Genomic DNA, 23,245 nt, shown 5'->3' with positions numbered 1-23,245 from the left:
GGGGCGGAATACAAGCAGAGCTCATTTAAATCTAATTTAAATAAGCTCTGCGCTACTGCCTCTCACCACTGCTGTTTGCCTGATGATCATGGGTGCGAGGGTAAACACGGGCACTAGTGGCTTCTAGAGCCCACATTTACCTTTGATCATCGGGTCATTATTGACTGCTGCACAGTGCTGGCAGAAGCTAGCAGTCCCCTTTCTCAAGTGTGCTATCAGCAGCCTGCCAGCACCTCCCAATAGCTGTGCCAGAGATGATTTATTTCTTTTGGGTCAGTTATCAGCTAGAGCGCAGCATCTCTACCAGTCTCCACTTTTATCACCCTCACCATCCTGCCTGTCCTTGTCACTCCCCTCTCTCTTATCCTTCCAATTTCTTTTATCCATCCCACCCTGTCCACCCTCAGTCGTCTCCTTTTCCTCACCCCCCACCCTCCCTTCTCAATCTCCTGTTTATTCCTCTTATTTCCTCTGTCTTGTAAGTAAGGTCCCATAGTTACATCTTTCCTAGTCCCCCCTTTCGCTCCCTCTCCAAAGTGGGCAGATTCCAAAAGGAGCAGGGCTTACTTCTCTTATTTCTTTTATCTGCCATCTGATTCTTTTCCCCACTTTTTACAGTTTATTTTCTTTTTCCCAGTTTCACTATCTTCAGATTTTTCTATTTTTCCTTCTAATGATTCCCTTTTCTATTCACTACCTTTTCCTGTCCTCCTTCAAAGAGACGGCATGAAAAATGAAAAAAAGAAAAGGGAGAAAAAAAAATATCCTCTCTCCTCTGCTGTCCCAATCAGGGGTGGATTTGACCCAGAGCACCAGACCAGGGGATTTTTCCATACTGGATCAACTTACTTTGCCTTACCAATCAGCCTTAATGATCCCCATGGCGTAGCATGGCCCAGCAAAGTAATAAATACAAATTTCCACCCCCCACCTTCCTTCAACATCAACTTTCTGCATTAAGTCTGTGCCAAAATAGGGGAGACAAACACAGCAAGGACTTGAGCCCTACAGCAGGCCAGAGGCCCTGCAGTTTGTTTTCTTCCTCTTCGGCAGCAGCATTTTTACTCCTGGCTGCCCCTTGTCTTAATGCTGTCCTGCTCTTGCTTTGTTGCCACCAAAGCAGACCTTCCTTTGTACAGCGTTACCTAGCTGAAGTTTGGTTGGTGTGCTGCAGAACTGTGAACCTGGTTGTGTGGTCTCAAATCTCTCACTGCCTCAAGTCTCATAAGATTTGGGACCACATGACCAGCTTCAGATTTCCTGTATCATGTGACTCAAACTGGGACAGAGTTGTACTGTGCAAAGGAAAACCTGTTTTTGTGGTGGTGGTGGAGAAACAAAACTGCACAAAGGCATAGAAGTCCAGACACCAGGGTACAATTTTTAGTCTTCAGGGTGACCTGGTGCCTGGGATTTGTTGAGCTCTGGTCTATAGAATATTGGAGGTTAAAAAAAAAAATCTACATTTGTGGGTGTACAATACAGTATATCAGCAGAATAGCTATTCAAGAATGGCTACATTCTAGTAACCACAGACCTATTCCTCCCATCCTGTTCATTCAAGTGGGACTAGAAAAAGTTTCAAATCCTAGAGGACATTCCTGAGAAAAAAAACATGCTCCTGATTGGATAACCACTCTAATACAAAACACATTTAGTACTGTTTATTCTTCATTAATATAAAGTTAAAAACAAGAATTGGAAAGATGTCCAAAGACTCCAAAGTCAGAAAGCTTGTTTGATGTGGTGATTGAGGAGTTTCTAGCTTTGGAGTGACCATGAATAATTTTTAGGAGTTTCCAAGTTTATTAAAGGCTTATATCCCACCTGTCAAAGTAATATCTAGGTGGCTTACAGGTGAGGAGTAAACAGGGAGAGTGAGAAACAGAGCAACAGACTGAGGAGGGAATGAAATACAATGTTCAATAGTTAGATGGGCGGGAAACACAAGTAGGGTGGGGGGGAGGGGATTGTGTAATTCAGGTCAGTGGCCACTGCCCTCAAACAAGCAAAGTGGAAAGATTTGTCAAAGGCATCTGCAAATAAGAAGGTCTTAAGGTAGGTTTTAAATTTCTGCAGGGAAGATGAGAGACGAAGGTGGACTTAAAGTTTGTTCCAAAGCTCAGGTCCTTGGACTGAGAAAATGTGTGTCATATCTAATTTCTCAAAACGTAGGGACTACAAGCCGGTTTTCTTAGGAGGACTTAAGTGTGCATGAGGGGCAGTAAGGGGGTTGAAAGACGAGATAGGTACGCTGTTTCACCTGCAGCATGGATTTTGTACAACAAAAGCAGCAATTTAATGCAATGGGTCAATGGGAGCCAGTATGCAGCTTTTAATAATGGGGTGACATGATCAAAATTTTGTAACCAGTAATTAGTTTATTGGCTGTGTTTTGGATTAATTGCAAGTGCCGGAGTTCTTTGATGTGGAGTCCTTTGTATAAAGCATTGCAGTAATCAAGCTGACTAATTATTAAACAGTATACAAGGATGTTTAAGGTAGGGGGTATAAAAGGGTCCTTATGGAGCAGATAATGTGAAGTTTGTAAAAAGAGCGTTTTACTACAGCAGAATTAAAGAGAGTGGAGTAAAAGAGGACGCTCAATATTTTTGAAACACGGACTAATGGAACTGAGACAGAACAGTTGTATCGGTGCTGCAAGTGTTATGGTTGGTTGATGTGTGTAGAGGAGTGGTTTTGGACTTCTTTTTCCATGATGTTTTGAGATATATCCTTTGGCTTATTTGTGTGCAGTTCCTTGAGTGACCAGATGACCAGTAAATCTGTACAATGCTTTCTGAAGTGAGCCCCTGATGCAGGTGGAACTCCCCAAATATGTCAGGCTAGGGACAAGAAGATCATAGTATGAAGAAAGCACTGGAAACTGGTCTCTTGTAACTGCAATTCCTGTTTTAAAGTTTATATTAACAAAGAATAAAGAGTTTTTATAATTCAGCCCCTGTTTATTCTGTTTTGTTCAATAATCCAGCAGCCTGTGGTCTAGAAGATACCAACTGATACTGGTATAAAAGGGCCCTGCTGGATTACCACACTTTTATTTACTCCATATCTCCCCATCACAATCACAATGGCCTGACCCCTACATATAAAAAATAAAATTAATAAATTAAACCCACCTCACCAATCAAAAATGTAAAAAAAAAATCTAAGTACTTATTTATCTATCCATGATACCACAAAGTAGTATGACCCTTTGATGGCACTCCTTTGATGCTACCACCACAGGCAGTGAACTGCCATCAGTCAAGTCCTTTAAACAAAGGAAAAATATCTGATGTCAGGAAACAGCTCAAGAGCAAACAAGGGTCAGCTCTGAGTAAAAAGGGACCATTGTAAAAGGCAATATATCAAATGAATACAGTAAACTGAAGGGGATATAGCCCAGCATCAGCAGTACTGTTGCGATGCCATCAAGCCAATCCCATGAGCAAGCAACTTCATATTTATAAGTACAATGGAAAACAATGCAGTTAACGTCCTTGCAATATGTATTTCTATGTAGATCCTGTAAGCATAACCACATGATTTAACTTCAATTATTTCCTGCCCATCACCTCCCCTGAGCACACACAATTTATGCAGTTTTCAGTTCAGTTCTGTACCTCTATCAAGCTTTCATCCATTTTCAAAACGGATGTTGGTTCTTGAAGTTATATTTAAATAAAAATAGTTTTCTCCTGCAGGGCATTTCTGCTTCTCCCACGTACAAATACAACAAAAGGAAAATGCACTGCAATAAGTGCTATGACAGCACAATACTGTATAGACTTTTATATTCTAAAATAACGTCAAGAAAGGCATGAACAATACTGACTTCAATAAAATGAATTTGGTAAGTGTTTTGTCCTTCCAGCCCCCAAAGTTTTTAATGAACTTGTTGGGACTGCAGCATCAATCTCAAACCCAGAAATGAATAAAGGAACTAGTTAATACAAGTGCTGTGTGGAGCCAAGTCAAGATGCAAGCAAAATATATAAAGAATAAAAGATATGCTAGCAATCTCAGTAGTTTAAACAGTTAACTTTGTAAATGTTAAGTACAGGAAGAGCTGTCTGTGCATATGGCTGTTTCTGCAGGTACCTGCGACCTGGTTTGACCACTGCTGGAAGCACGATACTGGGCTAGATGGACCATTGGTCTGACCCAATATGGCTGTTCTTATGTTCTTATATTCTTATATAACGGGGAGGGTGAGATTGCCTGATATGCCTATGTACTCCAAGGGCTAACTGTCTGGAGCTGCACAACACACTACAAGAGGGAACCAGATGTCAGGCAAGGGGTAACAAAATTAGGTCCCAAGTTCCCTGCAGCAGTGTTGGAAAAATTTAAACAAACAGTTAAATGACTATTAAGAGTACATTTGTGCACATGTTTACTTAACATGCTGTAAGTTTTTTTTCACTTAGTGCACTTTAATAGCAAATATTAATGCAAGGTAAGGGCCAAGGCTATGTAGTAACTGCTGGGGCACGCCCATGTCCTCTGAAGTTACTGCAATGAAAAGTTCTTTATCACATTAAGACTATCAGCAATTAGTGTGGATGCATTTTAATGCCTCTTCTTGGGAAGGCAGTAAATGCAACTGAACTGCACAAGTGACATCATGCACTAATTACTGCATTTTCACTGGTCTTTGAAATTTTTTCCTATTGCTTACAGTTTAGAGTACAAAGGATCTTTTCGTTTGTATGGTTTGACACTTTTTTGATTCTCTTCCCCATTAGTTTTGCTGTTTTTAGTGCAGGCCAGCGATAACTATTAGCACTTGTTCAATCCCACACTAGCTACTCAGCACACTTTAGTAAACATGTCCTTAATATATTATATTCCAAACTCTATATTTCTAACCCAACTAGATGTCCAAGGGCTAATATTTAACAGCAAGAAATGATGTTCTGTTCACAGTATTTAGCCTGCTTGCACCACATGAACACTCACTTTCACTAGCAAACATGTGTAAACATTCCTGCAAGCTGGACAGGGAATGGCGCTGTACTATATGCCAAGAACTAGCTCCACAGCATCATGCACAGGAAGCCATGAACGGCGTTAGTGCAGTCAGAGACATTTGGCTTCTCTTCCTGTGCTTTCCAAGCCTGAGTTTAGTTGCAAGACTGGTTTTTATGACAAACAGGACACAATGAGTATTTCTTTCTTTGCAATTCTTCAGGCTCCTGATGCAGGCCTTGTTTGGCTGAAACACAATTCATGTCAAGTCTACTGAAGATTGAATAGAGATTTGGTGGCACCTTTTGTTGTGACTGAGATCATCTCCTTTTTGGTCACCTCCACTGTTTTTTTTTTTTCTGAACGGGATTGGTTAACATATATCTCCTTCTACTTTTGGCTTAAATTACTCTCCTCTCCAAAAACGGCATCCAAACAGTTTACAATTTAAGAAAAATAGAACAAGATACAACAAAACAAATGAACATCAAAAATACAATACATAAATCAGAAGTCAATAATATTGCTTAAAGCCCTCACTTTCACTGGGAAAGTGAAGGACCTGTAGCACACCTAAAAGGTAATTCTTCCTCCCTCCTAATGTACATCACTACTACAAACAAACCATATTACAAAACACAACAGCGCTGATTTGTACTTTGAGCTATTCTCACCAGCCCCTCTCTGAAGTCTAAACTCAGCATGCATCCACCTACACAAGGCAGAGATTCAGTGTACACATTGCTCCTGCTACTTGAAAGCTAAAGATTAAGCTAGAATTGAGAATATATCCATACACAAACTGTGGTTTTTTTTTTAAACAACAAAACACTAGACAGAGGTCTGGCCCCACTCGGTAGCTCAGCAACAGCACCCTATAGAGGCCTTGTCCTTGATTTCTAGGTCTCCTTTCTTGCTGCCCAAGTCAGTTGGGAAAGCTAAAGAAGCAGCAGTCACAGCCTCTGTGGGAGTAGGGAATCTGTGGCCCATAAATTGCAAGGTTCTAGAAGGAGACTAAAGATGGTCACTGCAATGACAAGGCTGAGCAAATAGATAGAGGATTATGAAATAATGAAGAAAAAAAAGCCCAGCTAGTTGTGAGTGAAGGCTTATAGCACTGAATCACAGCCCTAGTTTTGACTGTTGGATGTGTAAAAGGAAAGGGATGAAACAGATAAGAAAACGCACAATACAGGTGAAGTATTTAAGAACACATACCCCTTAAAACCAGGTGTTCTCAACCCAGTGCTCCCAGCCATTCTGTTTTTTAGGATATCCACAATGAATATGAACAAATTACATTTACATATAATAAAGAAATGTAAGCAAATCTATCCACGGCATATTCATTGTGGACATCCTGAAAATCAGAGTGGCTAGGTGTATTCCGAGGACAGGGTTGAGAACCACTGCATTAAACAAGACATCAAGCCCAATTGTACTGTGTGAAAAAAACTCCAAGAACAAATCTTCTTCTTACAGGTTCTCAGGGCCACGTTTTTATAAAGTTGGGGTTACACTGAATAGTTTTCAATTAAGGCTGCATTTTGATTAAAAATTTAATCACACAATGAAAGGTATTTTATTTCCCACTGCAGCTCCTTGTGACTGGGCAAGTCATTTAACCCTCCCCTGCCCCAGGTACAAAATAAGTACCTGTATATAAATATGTAAACCACTTTGACTGTAACCACAGAAAGGCAGTATATCAAAGCCCATCTCCCTTCCCTTCCCTAAAGGACTGACAATCTTCCTCCCTCCCACCCCCAGATCTGACATCTCTCCCTTTTCTCTTCCTGCCTGCCTTCCCTCTCCTCTTCCCCTAGGTCCCACTATCTCCCTTTCTTTCCTGGGATCCATTACCTCTTTCACCCTCTTGTCCCATTGACCAACACCTCTCCCTCCATCCATTCCACTCCCAGGAACAGTGACACAAACTTGATGGTGAGAAGTACCAAGCTCTTCCCATGGTTGCTGAAACTCACTGCCTTGGCCATAGCTTCCACCGGTGGCCCCTCCAGTTCTGCTCATGAGTCTGCAGCTCACGCCCCTCCTCTACCCAGGATTCAGCATTCCCTCCTCTCCCCCACCCCACCTCACCCCTCTGCTGGTCTACCTTAAAGTTGGTTTTCTATATGCTTCCTGCTCCAAAACTTTCTCTCTGGCCTGTCCTGTCTCTTCTGACATAATTTCCTGTTTCTGCATGGGTGGGATGGGTCAAAGAGAAAGCTTAAGACTAGGCTGCAGGAAGCATATATGCAATGCTACCGCTGCCCAACATAAGACCACCTTTAAGGAAGACCAGCGTGAAGAGGTTGGGGGAGGGGAGATACTGGACCATGCCAAGGACAGGGGTTGAGGATGGAAGAGAGAAGAAATGTTTGGAGGATACAGGAGATGCTGTAATGTGATTCATTTTTTAAATCGTGATTTAGACACTGAACAAATTGGTGGTTTTAGTTCTGGCCAAAATCAACTCCATAGCCAAAATTTGTCATTCAGTTTCAGCTGGAACTCGAACCAAAAACGGTGTCTTGTGGGTCCTCCCAGACCAGCTGCCCACCCAACCCTTCCAACCACCCAAGGGCCCTTCCCTGGGCCTACTTTTGCTTTAGGTGATCTAGTGGTTTCTTCTGGGCAAAAGCAATCCCTAGTCACTCTTGATACCGCAGGTTCCCCAGCCAAAATGGCTGCCAAGACTGCCACGGGAGGTCCTGGCAGCAGCATAAGTAGGAACAATTTTCAGCTGCTCCTGCCTATGACGCTTCCATCCCAAAATGGCCACTGGGACCTCACCCAGCGAGACTGCTGCAGGAAGTCCCAGCAGCTGTTTTGGCTGAGGAAACTGTGGGGGCAAGACTAGGGAATGCTCCTACCCAGAACCAGCTACTAAACCTCCACACTACTTAAAGCAAAGGAAGGCCTGGGGAAGGCAAGGGGTTGGGGTCAGATGACTGGCCGGTCTGGGAGTATCTTCCCTCTTATGGTGGGGGTGGCGGAGAGTGAAGAGTGGAGGCAACGAGTTTTGGTTTTTTGGCTGAAATCCAAATCCAGACTTTGGGTCAGCTTTGGTGCTGAATGCGAAACTAAAATTCAGTCACCCTCTATCATAATTAATAATTAATGCATTAATCACAGAGTTAAACTGTGATTAATGTGCAGCCCTATTTTCAATATTCAAAAATTTTGAGGAAATTATTTCCAAAACCAATTATTCCCAGGGAAAGTGATTTTTGGAATTCAGAAACATGTTATAATACTTTACGGCATATACCTTATTTTTACACACAAGAAAGGAAGGACCTATGATGCCAAAGTTAGACAGAGACACTTTATGGTCACAGTGGACTATTCTAAAATTCTTTTTATATTAAATTGTTTTACGACAGTATCTTCATGACACACATGCTCTCTCTACTAACCATTTTTCCTCTCTGTTGAGCTGATCTGGTTTCCCGCAAACTGAACACATTTCCGCAGACTGATATCTCTCTCCACACCCCTGGCCTGGAGTCTTCAGCAAACCCACTGCGTGGATGCATAACCAGAACCCCATTTGTGGTTAACCCATCCATCTGCCCATCTAATGTCTTCCATTTGGCAGCCTTCTCCTACAAGGAATGACAAGAATAATTACAACTGCCATTCATCATTTAATGACAAGACAGGTCTGTTGCAAACAGGAAAAGGAGAAAGCGTCATTTACCCCAAGAAAGATGTTTTTAGATGAATCAAACCCTGCAGCGTAGATCTTTGCTGTGAAAGGAGGATTTCTTTCACATATGATCCTGCAGGCAAATCTGGAGATAGTGCTCTGTACAGACTGGGTATCAGAATTGCTCTGGCTTCCAGGAACTGTGTCTGTTACCACAAAGTCAATAGGGCTTTCTGTGGAACGACCAATCTGGAAAAACAAAAGGAACAGATTGTCCATGGTAGATCCTGCACAAAACATTTTCCTACTTGAACAACATGTCCTTATTTATGAAATGATACTGTGAACCATAAATGGCAAATGCATTAATATTTGAAATTTAATGTGACTGACATTGCATTCTTTTAGTGAACCTTCTGTGGTGAACACATTTTGTTAATTGTATTACTAGCAGATTTACAAAACACTAGGTTACATAATGAAAAGTTAAAAATAATGTACTTGGGGGCCAGGGTCAAGCAAGATGGCGGATGCAGCTCGTTGACGCTCGCCGAGGCTCTGCAGACCTAGGTTCCTATACTTCTGAATTATCTTCAAAAACCCAGCTATGCCTCATACAAAAAGGAAGGGGTTGGTCAGGGGCTTACCGACTGCACCGAGAGCCTCCCCTATGGTCCAGCGGACCCTTAACGGGTTTACGACGAGCACACCACGGAGTAATGGGGCGAGGAGCCCTGCTGTGGAGGACGTCGGAGAAGCGGCGGCTTCCCTGGGGCCAGATACAACGCTCTCCTCGCCCGAACTAAACCCGCCTCCATGCCCTGCTGAACTCCGTCGGGAGGCGGAACCTTTGGAGGCGTCCGAAGTTGGCGTCGGGCAAGGTTTTGCGGTCGGAGCCTCCCCCGGAAAAGCAGGTGAAATTTTACTGGAGCCAGGAGCCCGCGTGGAGGTTACCTTGGAAGGCATTTGGGCAACGCTGCAGAGTCTACAAAAAACAACTTTGAAAGCTGCCTTGGACACAGCCTTTTTAGTGACTAAGGTAGATGCTTTATATGAATCTTTTGAAAAATTTAAAATAGACTCTGATAACCAAAAGACCTTGTTTCAACAGGAAATTACCACATTAAAGAATACAACAGAAAGTTTGATTAAGGATAAACTTAATATACATAATAAGTTAGATCAAATTGAAAATTTTAACAGACGTCTCAATTTAAGGATCTTAAACTTTCCAATCATGACAGAGTTGGGCCCAATGGAACTATTTAAAAAATACCTAAGTGAAGTCCTCGGTTACTCTTCTGACTGTATTCCTCCGATAAATAAAATTTATTACCTCCCAATTCCACGGAAAAAGGAGGAACAAAGAAGAACAAATGCTCAACAGGATTTACAACCTTTAGGGTTACAGGACTTGACTGCATTTCTTGAAAACTCATTGACTGAGATTCGATCTCGTGCCACCCTATTGGTGTCATTCATTTTTGAACCCGATGTTAACTCTATCATGAAATTATTCTTTAAGAATTCTCAAAAATTATTCTATGGTGCTCGAATATGGATTTTTCCGGATGTCATAAAATCTACTCAAGAAAAGAGACGAAAGTTTTTGCTATTGAGAGAGGAAGTTAAAAAATTGGGAGCTAGTTTTTTACTAGCTTATCCTTGTAAATGCCTTATAAAATATCAGGATAATAAGTATACCTTTTTCGAACCGGAACAATTGACTAGTTTTGTTGAACTAAAGAAATTAGCAAAATGACTTTCCAAGAAAAGGGTTTAAATATAAAAGTTTAATGTAACCGCATGCCTAATTTTCCTTATATATGAATGATTTAAATATCTCCTCAATTATATTTGACCCTCCTTTTCTTAAAGTGGTGGTCTAAGAAAGGGATAACTTATCTTTTTAGTTATCATCTATCAGATGTTATATGATTTATTTCTTTTCCCTGTATTACCTACACAAGGATATCTTGTATATTATTGTTTTGAAATTATAAATAAATAATAAAAAAAAAATAAAAAAAAAATAATGTAACCCATCAATCACATGCCAGTCTTTCACCAAGATTTTTTAAGTACAGAACCCCTGTCCAGTTAAAGTACCAATTATAAAAATAACGACCCCACAAAATCTTTCAAATATTACAGGCATCCACTCTCTCTATATGAATAATGTTCACTCTTCAATTCTGAATTTCAAAATGAAAATTTATGCCTGTGTTTTTTTGTTTTTCTTTGAAAGAAATGAATGCAGTTTCACCTTCCAGAATTAGGTTTTGTAAAGGGGATTGGGTAGGATGAGGGGGGGGGGGGGGGGGGGGGGGGGGGAGTTATGGTCATATGTGACAGCTGGTTTGGTAATATTTGTATCACAATAACTGTTTCATGTTGGAAAATTCTTAACAAAAAGATTTAAACAAAACAAAGTTTATGGCAAGTTTTCTGGCTCCATCTGCTGGTGGGGCGGGCAGAACCCACTCATCTGGACCAGTTTCGCATGGACAATAAGGAACATTAGCTATTTAAATTGGGCTGTGACGGTAACAAAGCCAGCAGCTGGGTGTGTCAGACAGGCTGCAAGTTCTTTAATAACCAAGAGACCTAGTGGAAATACAGGCACTCACATAGCCAGGTCAGTCTGGCAGGTTAAGGAGGAAACATAAAGCCTGATGTCTGGGCAATGGACATAATAGTACTGCTGGCTATTTAAATTCTTACAGATCTTTATGGCTAAAGCAGGGAAAAGGTGAGCTTTGGCAGGAATTAAATGGAGATCTTGCATTCTACCCAAAATACACTCTTTTGTACAGCACTATAAAATAGTACTGTACAAAGAAGTAAGTCAAGAACAACAGTCTTGAAGATGGAGCAATCTTAGAGTGGTTATAATATGGCTGGCAGCTGGGATGTATCCTTAGCAGTGTGGACAGAATAAGTGGGCAGAACGGATAAGCCGCATAGTCTTTCTGCCATCAATTATTATGCTATTGTGTTACCATGTCAGATGGAGACTACTTGAACAACATGCAGAAAGGGATTTCAGGGATGTTCAGGTAAGCCCTGAAGAGGAATTCCTATCTTCTCAGGTTCATAAAGGGAATACCTATGAATGATCAGAGCTGCAAGCGACACTGAAATGTTGAAAAACCCAACATAGAAAGAAAACAAAACACACTAGGGCATGCTTTTACCCAGAAAAGAAAAACAGCAAAACTGAAGAAAAAAAAAAGGAAAATTTAGCTGCAGAAGTCAGTGAAAATAACATCCACCGCTCTTGGCAAACACAACCCAAGACATGCTGTGTGGCATTTTCAGGATAGTTCCCTGGAAAACTCTGAAAAATGTGTTCTGGACCATCAGTGAATAGGCACTGTCAGTCTGTAATGCACAGTAGGGAAGGGCAGATCAGAGAAGTTCAGCAGAAACCAAGGGTCCAGTGGCTCCTCTGGACAATTTCTTGGAGGAAAGTGGCTGGTATAGAGCAAGAGGTGGAACCAATTGCTTGAAAACACTTCTGAAAAATGTAGCTTAGATAAAGCTTTCTTAGATTCAGCTATATTCACACAAGGTGCGAATGCTGCAGCTTTAACTAAACAATCAAATATTTCTCACCTGGAACATATCTGTGTTGTTGTCATGTGTATATTCCACAACCACTGTTTGGACTCGAGAAAGGGTATAGGATATGCTGTGTTGGTCCTTGTTGCTTATTGCCTGCAGAAAAATAAAAATCCAATCCAGTTAGGGGATGTTTTCTCCTTTTTTTTTTTTTTAAACGGCTCTTCCATTTTACCTGCCTTTACTTATGCCCATAATGCAAACAAATTTGCTAAACAGCCAATGTTATCCATAAAAAAAAGAAAAAAGGTGTGATTTGGGATGGTGTGAACAGATAACTTACACTAAAGTATAAATGCGCAAGTAACAGGTATAACTAAGTAGATGAGATTTCAAGTTATATGTGGGTTTTCAGTGATGCCACTTTTATGGATCGAATGCTAAAAGTCTGCATAGCTTGTCTGCTTAGAATTATGTGGCCTGTGAACTACTTGAAACCAAACTCTAACTGGCATTTAGGTATTACACGCCCCTCCTTAGGTCCAAGCAGAACTGTCAAGATACGCCTTAAGTTCTATAAAAAAATAAAAAGCATCCGCCTGTATTCCTTTTGTTTGCTACCCTTTATTTCTATGAAAACGATTAACTATGTTTTGTGAGTATAAACTGGAGGAACACACAGTTCCTATGTGCACCAGCAAGAGAGAGTCCAATGAGTAGGGCAGATAGGCCCTTCCAAAAACCAAAGGAGACATCTTTTGAGTTGTTTCAATAAAGATCACCTTGTTGAACTGATGCCTCCCTTGGTTTTTGGAAGGGCCTATCTACCATACTCCTTGGACTCTCTTGTGAATATTTCCATCAATGTTTCATTTGTGCATCGATTTTACCTTACAAGTAGCAATATGACCAAAACAAAAATTAAACTTTAGTGGAGGAGTGGCCTAGTGGTTAGGGTGGTGGAGTTTGGTCCTGGGGAACTGAGGAACTGAGTTCGATTCCCACTTCAGGCAAGGCAGCTCCTTGTGACTCTGGGCAAGTCACTTAACCCTCCATTGCCCCATGTAAGCCGCATTGAGCCTGCCATGAGTGGGAAAGCGCGGGGTACAAATGTAACAAAAAAATAAAAAAAATTAAATAAAAATTATCAACAAAACCACCTGATCCTCCTTTTTGTTCTTTTACTTCCTTACTGAATACACTGTTAACTATGCGAGTTAAGTAAACCACAAAAAGTTGGGTCACTCCTGTAGTTCTCATGTCTATCAGCAGAAAAACGTTTTTAGCGGTAATGCATATAAAGCGAAGATACATACCTGTAGCAGGTATTCTCCGAAGACAGCAGGCTGATTGTTCTCACATGTGGGTCGGCGTCCACGGTGGCCCAGGAAATGGCAAATTTTTCTACAGCAAAATTAGAAAAGGTTTGACAGAACCTTCTAGCGCACAAACCACGTGCAATGTGCATGCGCGAACTACTTCCCGCCTGTCGCGTGAGTGTTCCGGCTCAGTTTAATAAAAAAGCAAATAATAAACAAACAACAACTCCAAAGGCTGTCCAGAGATAGGCTAACCCTCTACATGGCGATGATAGGCACTAATCGCACTAAGATGAACCCTTACTGAGTTGGTTTTGAGGCCAGACTCTGATAAGTGTAGAAGGTATTCAAGCAGGGTCTGTGTAGGACAAGAAAGAGGATCTAGGGCCTTGCTGTCACACCAGACAGCAAACCTCCTTTATTTGAAAAAGTAACACTTCTTCGTGGAATCTTTTCTGGAAGCAAGCATGACTCGGGACACCCCCTCTGAAAGACCCAAGGAGGCAAATTCTAAGCTCTCAACATCCAGGCTGTGAGAGCCAGAGACTGGAGGTTGGGATGTAGAAGCGACCCCTCGTTCTGAGTGATGAGGGTTGGAAGACAGTCCAATCTCCACGGTTCTTCGGAGGACAACTCCAGAAGAAGAGGGAACCAGATCTGACGCGGCCAGAAGGGTGCAATCAGGATCATGGTTCCGCAGTCTTGCTTGAGTTTCAGCAAAGTCTTCCCTACTAGAGGTATGGGAGGATATGCATACAGAAGGCCTGTCCCCCAATGTAGGAGAAAGGCATCTGACACTAGTTTGTCATGGGCCTGAAGTCTGGAACAGAACTGAGGGACCTTGTGATTGATCTGAGTGGCAAAAAGATCCACCGAGGGGGTGTCCCACGCTTGGAAGATCTTGCGGACTACGCCCATGTTCAGTGACCACTCGTGGGGTTGCATTATCCTGCTCAACCTGTCAGCCAGACTGTTGTTTACGCCTGCCAGATAAGTGGCATGGAGAAACATGCCGTGCTGGCGAGCCCAAAGCCACATCTGGACGGCTTCCCGACATAGAGGGCGAGATCCAGTGCCCCTCTGCTTGTTGGTGTAGTACATGGCAACCTGATTGTCTGTCTGAATTAAGATTACTTGGTTGGACAGCCAATCTCTGAAAGCCTTTAGAACGTTCCAGATTGCTCTTAATTCCAGGAGGTTGATCTGCAGACCCCTTTTTTTATGAAAGGACCAGGATCCCTGAGTGTGGAGCCCATCTACATGAGCTCCTCACCCCAGGAGAGATGCATCCGTTGTCAGCAGTTTTTGTGGCTGAGAAACTTGGAATGGTCGTCCCATGGTCAAATTGGATTGAATCGTCCACCAGTGAAGAGAATTCCGAAAGCCGGTGGACAGTTGGATTACAGCCTCTAGATCCCCCGCAGCTTGAAACCACTGGGAAGCTAGGATCCATTGAGCTGATCTCGTATGTAGATGTGCCATGGACGTGACATGAACTGTGGAGGCCATATGCCCCAGAAGTCTCAACATCTGCCGAGCCGTAAACTGGTGACACACTCAAACCATGGACACCAGGGACATAAGGTTGTCCGCCCTGGTCTCGGGAAGATAAATTTGAGCTGCCTGAGTGTTCAACAGGGCTTCAGTGAATTCCAATGTTTGGACTGGGGTGAGATGGGATAATTTATCACAAACCCCAGTAGCTCTAGCACCTGAATAGTCATTCGCATGGACTCCAGAGCACCCTCCTTTGAGGTGCTCTTCACCAGCTAATCGTCGAGATAAGGAAACACATGCACTCCCATTCTGCATAGCGACGCTGTGACTACAGCTAGACATTTGGTAAACACTCTGGGCCCAGATGCCAGGCCAAAAGGCAGTACACGGTACTGAAAGTGCTGTGTTCCCAGCCGAAATCAAAGATACTTCCTGTGAGCTGGAAGTATCGAGATGTGTGTGTAAGCATCCTTTAAGTCCAGAGAGCATAGCCAATTGTTTTCCTGAATCATGGGAAGACGAGTGCCTAGGGAAACCATCCTGAACTTTTCTCAGACAAGAAATTTGTTCAGGGCCCTTAGGTCTAGGATGGGACGCATCCCTCGTTTTCTTTTGCACAAGGAAGTACCTGGAATAGAATCCCAGCCCTTCTTCCCCTGGTGGAACGGGTTCAACCACTTGGGCCCTTCAGAAGGGCAGAGAGTTCCCTCTGCAAGTACCTGTTTGTGCTGGGAACTGTAAGAATGAGCTCCTAGTGGACAATTTGGAGGTTTGGATTCCAGATTGAGGGTGTATCCTGACCGGACTATTTGAACAACCCACCGGTCGGAGGTTATGAGAGGCCACCTTTGGTGAAAAAATATCAACCTCCCTCCAACCGGCACGTCGTCCGGCACAGACACTTTTATTGAGGCTATGCTGAACTGGAGCCAGTCAAAAGCCCGTCCCTTGCTTTTGCTGGGGAGCAGCAGAGGCCTTAGGCGCACGCTGTTGACGAGAATGAGCACGCTGGGACTGAGCCTGGACAGGCTGCTGAGAAGCAGGAGTGTACCTACGCCTTGCTTAGGAATAGGGAGCACTCCTCTTCCCTCCAAAAAACCTCCTAGATGAGGCGGTAGTAGCAGAAGACACCCAGCGATAGAGAGAATCCATAGCATCATTGTGCTTCTTGAGCTGGTCAACTAGATCCTCTACTTTCTCACCAAAAAGGTTATCTCCCCGGCAAAGAACATCCGTCATCCGCTGCTGGACCGATTGATCCAGGTCAGAGACACGCAGCCATGAGAGTCTGCACATCACTATACCTTGGGCAGCGATCCTGGATGCTACATTAAAAATGTCGAATGTACCCCTGGCCAGGAATTTTCGACACGCCTTCTGCTGCCTGACCACCGGGCGAAAAGGCTCGGCCTGCTCCGGAGGGAGTGCATCAACCAAGCTGGACAGCTGAAGTATTGAGTCCCGCAAGTGGACGCTCATAAAGAGCTGGTATGACTGGATCTTGGCAGCGATCATAGTGGCCTGATACGTCTTCCTCCCAAAAGAGTCAAAGGTTCTAGATTCTCTGCCTGGGGGCGCTGAGGCATAGTCCCTAGTACTCTTGGCTCTTTTGAGAGCAGAGTCCACCAGCATGGAATTGTGAGGTAGCTGTCACCTCATCAATCCAGGCTCCCCGTGGATCCGATATTGGGATTCAGTCTTTTTCAGGATCACGGGATTAGACAGAAGAAATGACCAGTTTCGCATAAGGACGTCCTTCAGTACATTATGCAAAGGAGCCTTTGCAGCCTTTCTAAGTGGAGAAGGATAATCCAGGACCTCGAGCATCTCAGCCCTGGGCTCATCCTCAACCTCCATAGGGAAGGGAATAGCCGCAGCCATTTACCGGACAAAGGAGGTGAAGGATAGACTCTCCAGTGGAGAAAGTCTCCTTTCTAGTGGAGGGGAAGGTTCAGAAGGAATCCCATAGGACTAACCACTACTCACGTGCCCTGTCCTTTACCTCACCTATTTATTTCCCTACCCTTAATTGTTCTGTTTACCTGTCTTAACTAGGTTGTCTGCTGAGCAGGGACTGTCTTTTTGTGTATTGTGTACAGCGCTGCATATGCCTTGTAGCGCTATAGAAATGATAAATAGTAGTAGTAGTAGGACTCGTCAGAAGAAAAGTACCTGGGATCCTCCTCTTCCTCCCACGAACGCTCATCTTCAGTATCAGACAAGACATCCCTCAGAGCAGTCCGAAACTGAGCCTGCCTCGACGCCAAGGAACAACGTCCTCGATGGCGGTGCCGAGAAGTCGACGCCCTCCTGGACTCTGGTGAAGCTTCCTCCACTGACGTCGAAGGGGAGTCGACCTGGGTGGCAGCCGACACCGATGACGCAGGCGGCACTGAGGTCAGGGACCTCACCACAGGCAAAGGGCAAGATGCCGCTGCAGCAGACGGTACAGAAGGCGCAGGCACCCCCGACACCGAAGCAGACTGGCACAGCAGCCCTTCCAGAAGCTCTCTGATGCGCTCGTCGAGAGCCGCCGTCGGACAAGGCTGCGAGGTCAGTAAAGGAGCAGGTGGCAGAATCTGTCGAGGTTCGGGAGCAGTACCAGGCTGCTAGACCAACGCATTGGCACCTCCTGAATAGAGGGACAGCGATCCTTTTGGCGCCGACGCTTCTCGGGTGCCGAATCCCTTGATACCCCGGAGCTCCCAGCACTGTGTGTCAAAGGAGAACGATGACGGTGCTTCTTCACCTTCGCTCGATGCCCATCATCGAGACTCCTCGGTACCAATGAGGAAGACGTGGAATTCTCACGTCTCCTTGAGGCCGGGTCCGACGAAGGTCGGTACCGGGGGGCCTGCATAACAGGAGGCCTTGAGACATGTGGAGACCCACTCGATTCCTCACTGCTCCCAGCACGAGTTGGTCGTTCCGCAGTCATTACCTTTGCTCCCGATGTCGATGCCGCCGACCTCAGTACCTATGTCAATGTCGAAGGACCGGACCAAGCACCAAAAAGCTTCTCTCGCTGGGCTTCTCAAGACGCTTGGGTCTGTTTCTTCATGCGAAGACAAAGACTGCAAGCGGCTGGGCTACGCCCAAGGTACTGGATACATCAAGCGTGGGTATTGGTACCCGAGATAGTCTGGTTGCACCGAGTACAACGTTTGAAGCCGCTGGGTGTCTTCAATGACATGGAAGAAAAACTGGCTTCAGCGAAATTAAACGGCACGATCGTGGCAAAAAAGTAAAGGGCACAAAATGGGGAAAAACCCGACCGTGCGGCCTAAGGCCGGCTGCGTCGAAACAAAAGAAAACTTAGATAGTGCCAAAAACTAAAAAAAAAAAAAAAAAAATACCGGGTTTTTTTTTTGTTTTTTTAAAGAAGAACGAATAACGATATAAAGAAAATATAAAAAATCATGAAGACTCTCTTTCCCAGGCCAGCGAATCGAACAGGGAAAAACCTCTTCACCTCACCGCGGACAAGAAAAAACTGAGCAGGAATGCTCATGCGACGGCGGGAAGTCATTCGTGCATGCGCGGTGTGCGTGCTAGAAGGCTCTGGCAAAACTTTTAAAATTTTGCTGTAGAAAAATTTGCCATGGACACCGACCCACACGTGAGAACAAGTAGCCTGCTTGTCCTCAGAGAAAGCAGGTATTCAATGCAAATAGCTGATCAGCACACACTGGGGTCGATGCAGAAAGCCTCACGGTAGAGCTGCTGACCACACGGCTTCTATCGTGAACTTTTCACTAAAAGTTGGTCGCAGGATGCAACATTTCATGAGCACGCAAATTACTGCTCTGTTGAAATTAGGGCAATAATCCGCAGCTCACTGAAAAATGTTATCCTACCTGTCAGTGTATGAATGATGATTGGCACATACACAGATAGGTAGGGTGAAAAAAAAAAGGGGGAAACCATCAGCAAAGTAAGCCCCCTCCGCACTTCCTACTTGTTAATAAAAATAACGCTTCCCCTCCCACCCTTCCTGAATTAAATAGAAATAGTCCCTGCTTTCAAGTGGGGACACTCATCCCTGACTCCTCAATGAGGATCTCCAGATCCCTGTACCTTAAAAAGAGGCAGGAGCAATGCCCACTCGCTCCTGCCTCCAAAGCCATCATCTCCAAAATGGCAGTGCCTTGTCTCACACGGTGTATCCTGGAAAGCACAGGGCAGGGCCAGTCTGCCATATAAGGAAAAAACACTCTTATATGGCAGAGTGGTCCCACCTGGTTAATCCAGCATTTTCAATATTACTACTGGTCAAGTAGAACACCGACCCCAAGTGTGCATACAGAACTACTGAACAGTCCAAGATCAAGAGAGCTCCTTGATAGGATGATGTATGATAGAAAATGTCTGAATAACTGGCTTGAATAAAAATCACACTACAGGAACCCTAGTAATAGTAACGTTCCATTATACCTTTACAATAAATGCTCTGGCGAGGTACAGTAAAACAAGATATTTAAAAAATATAAAATGTAAACTAAATAAATTTAAAAAAGACTAAACCAAATCAAACTGCAGACAATTCTTAACACTCCGGTTTACTAAGCAGCGCTAGTGCCGATACGGCCCATTCAGTTTAAATGGGCCACATTGGCACTAGAACATGAACAGCCGATAGCGCTGCTTCATAAACGGACCCCCAAATACACAACAGAAGTAATGAACTACAATATGTAGGGTTCAAATGCAGTAATACATAAAAACAGCCTAAAAGATTGATAAAAATCTAAAATGGCACAACTACAAAGAACACAAAACAATGAAGTAGTGGTGGACCCTTGGCCTTTCCAAATCAGAAAAACTGTGCCAGAAGCTAAGTAAGTTATTTAATTACATTAAAAAATGAAATATAAAAACAATACAACGCTGCACCAAAAGGCTTATTGTGATGAACAGATGACACGGGTCTATGTTTCGGAAGAACGCCTGCATTAGGTGTCACAACATCTGGAGGGTCTCTAAAAAGAGTGCCTCGGTAATTGCCTTGTCTTAATACTGATGAGCCTAACTACTCGATGCAGTAAAAAATACCCATTAAAAATGCTCACTACATACTGAAGATTACAATATGTTGTTTGCTTTTGTATTGCTGGGACGGGGGATCTGTGTATTTTTGTATTCATTGATGTGTTTTTGTATTATCTCTCTATATAAAAGGCAACCCCAACGTTCTGAAGCCTCCACGGAAGTTGAGGCGCCCGAGATATCCGGTGTGCACTGGAGTGTCTGCACCGTCCTCGCGTCAAAACGTCATGACGTCGAGAGCGGAGCTATGACACTCGACGAAGGCCGAAACGGAAACGCCACAGCGAACAAGGCAAGTAGCTCGGAGGGACGGAGGGAGGGGGCCCCTTGCTAGCGCCCGTTTCATTGCGCTCAGAAACGGGCATTTTTTCCTAGTATAATAATAAAAAAATGCTCACTACAGTGCTGAGACAGTTTGTGAACTCCCTAGGATGGTCTGTATTTTATACTCAAAAACATAATTAGATCCTACTTTAAACCCTGACAGAATTATAACCCCCACTAAATAACTCAAAAAGGATATATTTTGATTATTGATTCAGCAACATGTGTGAAAGTATCTGAACTCTTCACTCAGCAACTGGTGGTACCTTCTTGGGCAGAAATAACTTCAACTAGATGTTCCCTTAATAATGCTGATTGTCTCTCTCAGTCACCTTTGGGTAATTCTTGTTTCATTCAGACCTGTTTCCATTTTGTGACATTTGAGGGCTTTTATTGCATGAACAGCTCACTTCAGGTTTTGCTATAACATTTCAATAGGGTTTAGCTTGGGACTTAGGGCCAGATGCACTAAACTTAACGAGCCATTAACGAGCAAGTAGTAAACCCTGGCATGCACTAAAGACTTTTTTCCAACGACGGTAGCAGCTAACGAAAACGGAATGCAGATGAGCAAATTGTGTAGAAACCCTATTGTAATGAGATGCACTAACCTTTTCCGATTGCCTTAATGCTGGAAAATCTAACAAGAGGTCTGTACCTCTCGTTGAGGCTGCACGGGATTGAAAAACTGCTACAAAAGTTAAAAAAAAAACCAAAAAAATCGGGGGAAAAAAGTCAAGTGCATGTCAGTGCAATAATAAAAACGTCTATTTTGGCCGTCATTCCCCCCTTCCCCCCCCCCCCCCCGCAATAATAAAAGTCTTTTTTGGCAGTGCTTCACTCAGCTGAGAGACCTGGAAGTCCCTGAGCCAATAACGATGCGTTTAGCCGAGCTAAACGTGCTGTGATTGGCTCAGAGACTTCCAGGTCTCTCAGCTGAGTGAAGCACTGCCAAAAAAGACGTTTTTATTATTGCAAGGGGGGAAGGCGGCCAAAATGGGCACCCAACCAAAAAAAAAAAAAAAAAAAAGTCCATTTTGGCCGCCTTCCCCCCTTGCAATAATAAAAACGTCTTTTTTGGCAGTGCATTACTCAGCTGAGAGACCTGGAAGTCTCTGAGCCAATCACAGCGCGTTTAGCTCGGCTAAACGCATTGTGATAGGCTCAGGGACTTCCAGGTCTCTCAGCTGAGTGAAGCACTGCCAAAAAAGACGTTTTTATTATTGCCGGGGGGGGGGGGGGGGGGGGGGGGGGATGATGGCCAAAATGGACTTTTTTTTGATTGGGGGGAGGCCGGGGCTGTGGGAAGCTGTCATTTCAATGCAGAGGGGAGGGGGAAGCGGCAGCGATCTCGGGGGGGGGGGGCGATCTCGGATGTCCTTGACATGCGCAGAGCAGCCAGCATAACGCTTGGCTGCTCTGCGCGTGCTCGACCGACCGACTGGCCGACTGTTTAACAACAGGATACAGAATGCAAGTGAGCTACAACGAGCAGCTCATTTGCATTCCTATTCCTTGATGCATGCCCGTTTCCTTACCGATTCGCTAAGGGAATCGGTAAGGGCTTTAACGAGTCTTCAGTGCATCTTGCAGCTAATCAATACAAAACCCCAAAGTTTTTCCTCAGCCATTCTGTAGTAGATTTACTAGAAAGTTTAGAGTCATTGTCTGGTTCCCTGATCTAATTTGGCTCAGCTTCAAATCAAGACAGATGGCCTGACATTCTTCTCTAGAATGTTCTGAAATAAAGCAGATTTCATTGTTCCGTTAACCATGGCAAGCTGTGCAGGTCCTGAGGATGATGAAGCAAAGCAATTCACACTTAGATATCTCCACTACTCTGACAGACAGAAGGAGGTACTTCAGAAGCCAGTGCTTGTTATTTTTACCAAACAAAATATCTGTTATTCTGACCAAAAGTTTCAATTTTTGATTCATCTCTTTGGACAACATTATTCTAGAAGTTTTGAGAGTCATTCTCTGGCGAGTTCGAAGGCAGTAGTTTCTTCATAGCTATCCTCCCATAAACACTATTTACATTCAGTTTTCAAATGGATGAATGATGCATGAATGTTCAACATCAGCTGTAGTAAGAGGCCTGCAGATTTTTAGTTGTTTGTGTGGGGTTCTTTGTGGATGATTTTCCGGTTTGCTCTTGGGGTGGTCTTGGAAAGAATCACTGTATTCAGCTTTTCTACTTGTAGATGATCTGTCTTGATGGATAAAGCTTCAAATGTTCACAAATGCTCTAGGAATCTTATCCAGCAGACAGTATTACATATTCTCACTCTCACAATCCTCTGAAATTTCTTTTGATAGCTGTGTGATGAGTTCCCACTAAATTATGACAAAACCTTTTGACATTCATACAGGATAGTACGCCCAAACTCTGTCATGCAGTCTTACTCTGCAAGGGCAGTTTTCTGGTTACCCTGTTATCCAAGCCTCTGATTCTAATTGGCTGATTAATTGTGCTAAGAAATCTAGGCGTTCAGTTACTATTTCCACATACTGATTCTGAATTAGTCTCATTGTTCTTACTTTGTACATCATTGTGTATCAAGAAACAATTCAATTTTCAATCTATCTCCTTTTTTATTGCACAAGAAAGAGACTGGTTTCAGTGAAACAAAGGTACTGTGGTACAAACTCGTAATTCTCATTATACTGGACCTCACAAACATTTTCTCAGCTTTATCATCTGTTCAAGCAGAAGATTTCAATTTAATTAAGAAAAAGACAAATTTGTTCCATTCAGATCTTTCTGATATTAACCTCATAAAATGTATACAACCTGTAAAGAAATCTGTTTTCTCCAGGACTACTATGCCTACTTAAAGCATCAATCCAAACACATGCAATTTAT

The 23,245-nt window shown here is 43.5% G+C and overlaps 1 protein-coding gene across 4 annotated transcripts in view; it reads right to left on the bottom strand.

The window, feature by feature from the left end:
- PELI1 (pellino E3 ubiquitin protein ligase 1) overlaps positions 1–23,245 on the bottom strand; it is a 170,913-nt gene that overhangs the window by 7,315 nt on the left and 140,353 nt on the right. For all 4 annotated transcript variants that reach the window (XM_030196147.1, XM_030196148.1, XM_030196151.1 and 1 more), the window contains exons 4-6: positions 12,248–12,349; positions 8,681–8,878; positions 8,397–8,585 (exon numbers count right to left, since the gene is read on the bottom strand). In XM_030196147.1, coding sequence (XP_030052007.1) covers positions 8,397–8,585; positions 8,681–8,878; positions 12,248–12,349 — 489 coding nt within the window. The remainder of the gene's footprint in view (positions 1–8,396; positions 8,586–8,680; positions 8,879–12,247; positions 12,350–23,245) is intronic.

The sequence above is a fragment of the Microcaecilia unicolor genome, chromosome 3 (genome assembly GCF_901765095.1).
Source record: "Microcaecilia unicolor chromosome 3, aMicUni1.1, whole genome shotgun sequence".
Classification (NCBI taxonomy): domain Eukaryota; kingdom Metazoa; phylum Chordata; class Amphibia; order Gymnophiona; family Siphonopidae; genus Microcaecilia; species Microcaecilia unicolor.
This window is presented reverse-complemented; position numbering and strand designations above follow the sequence as displayed.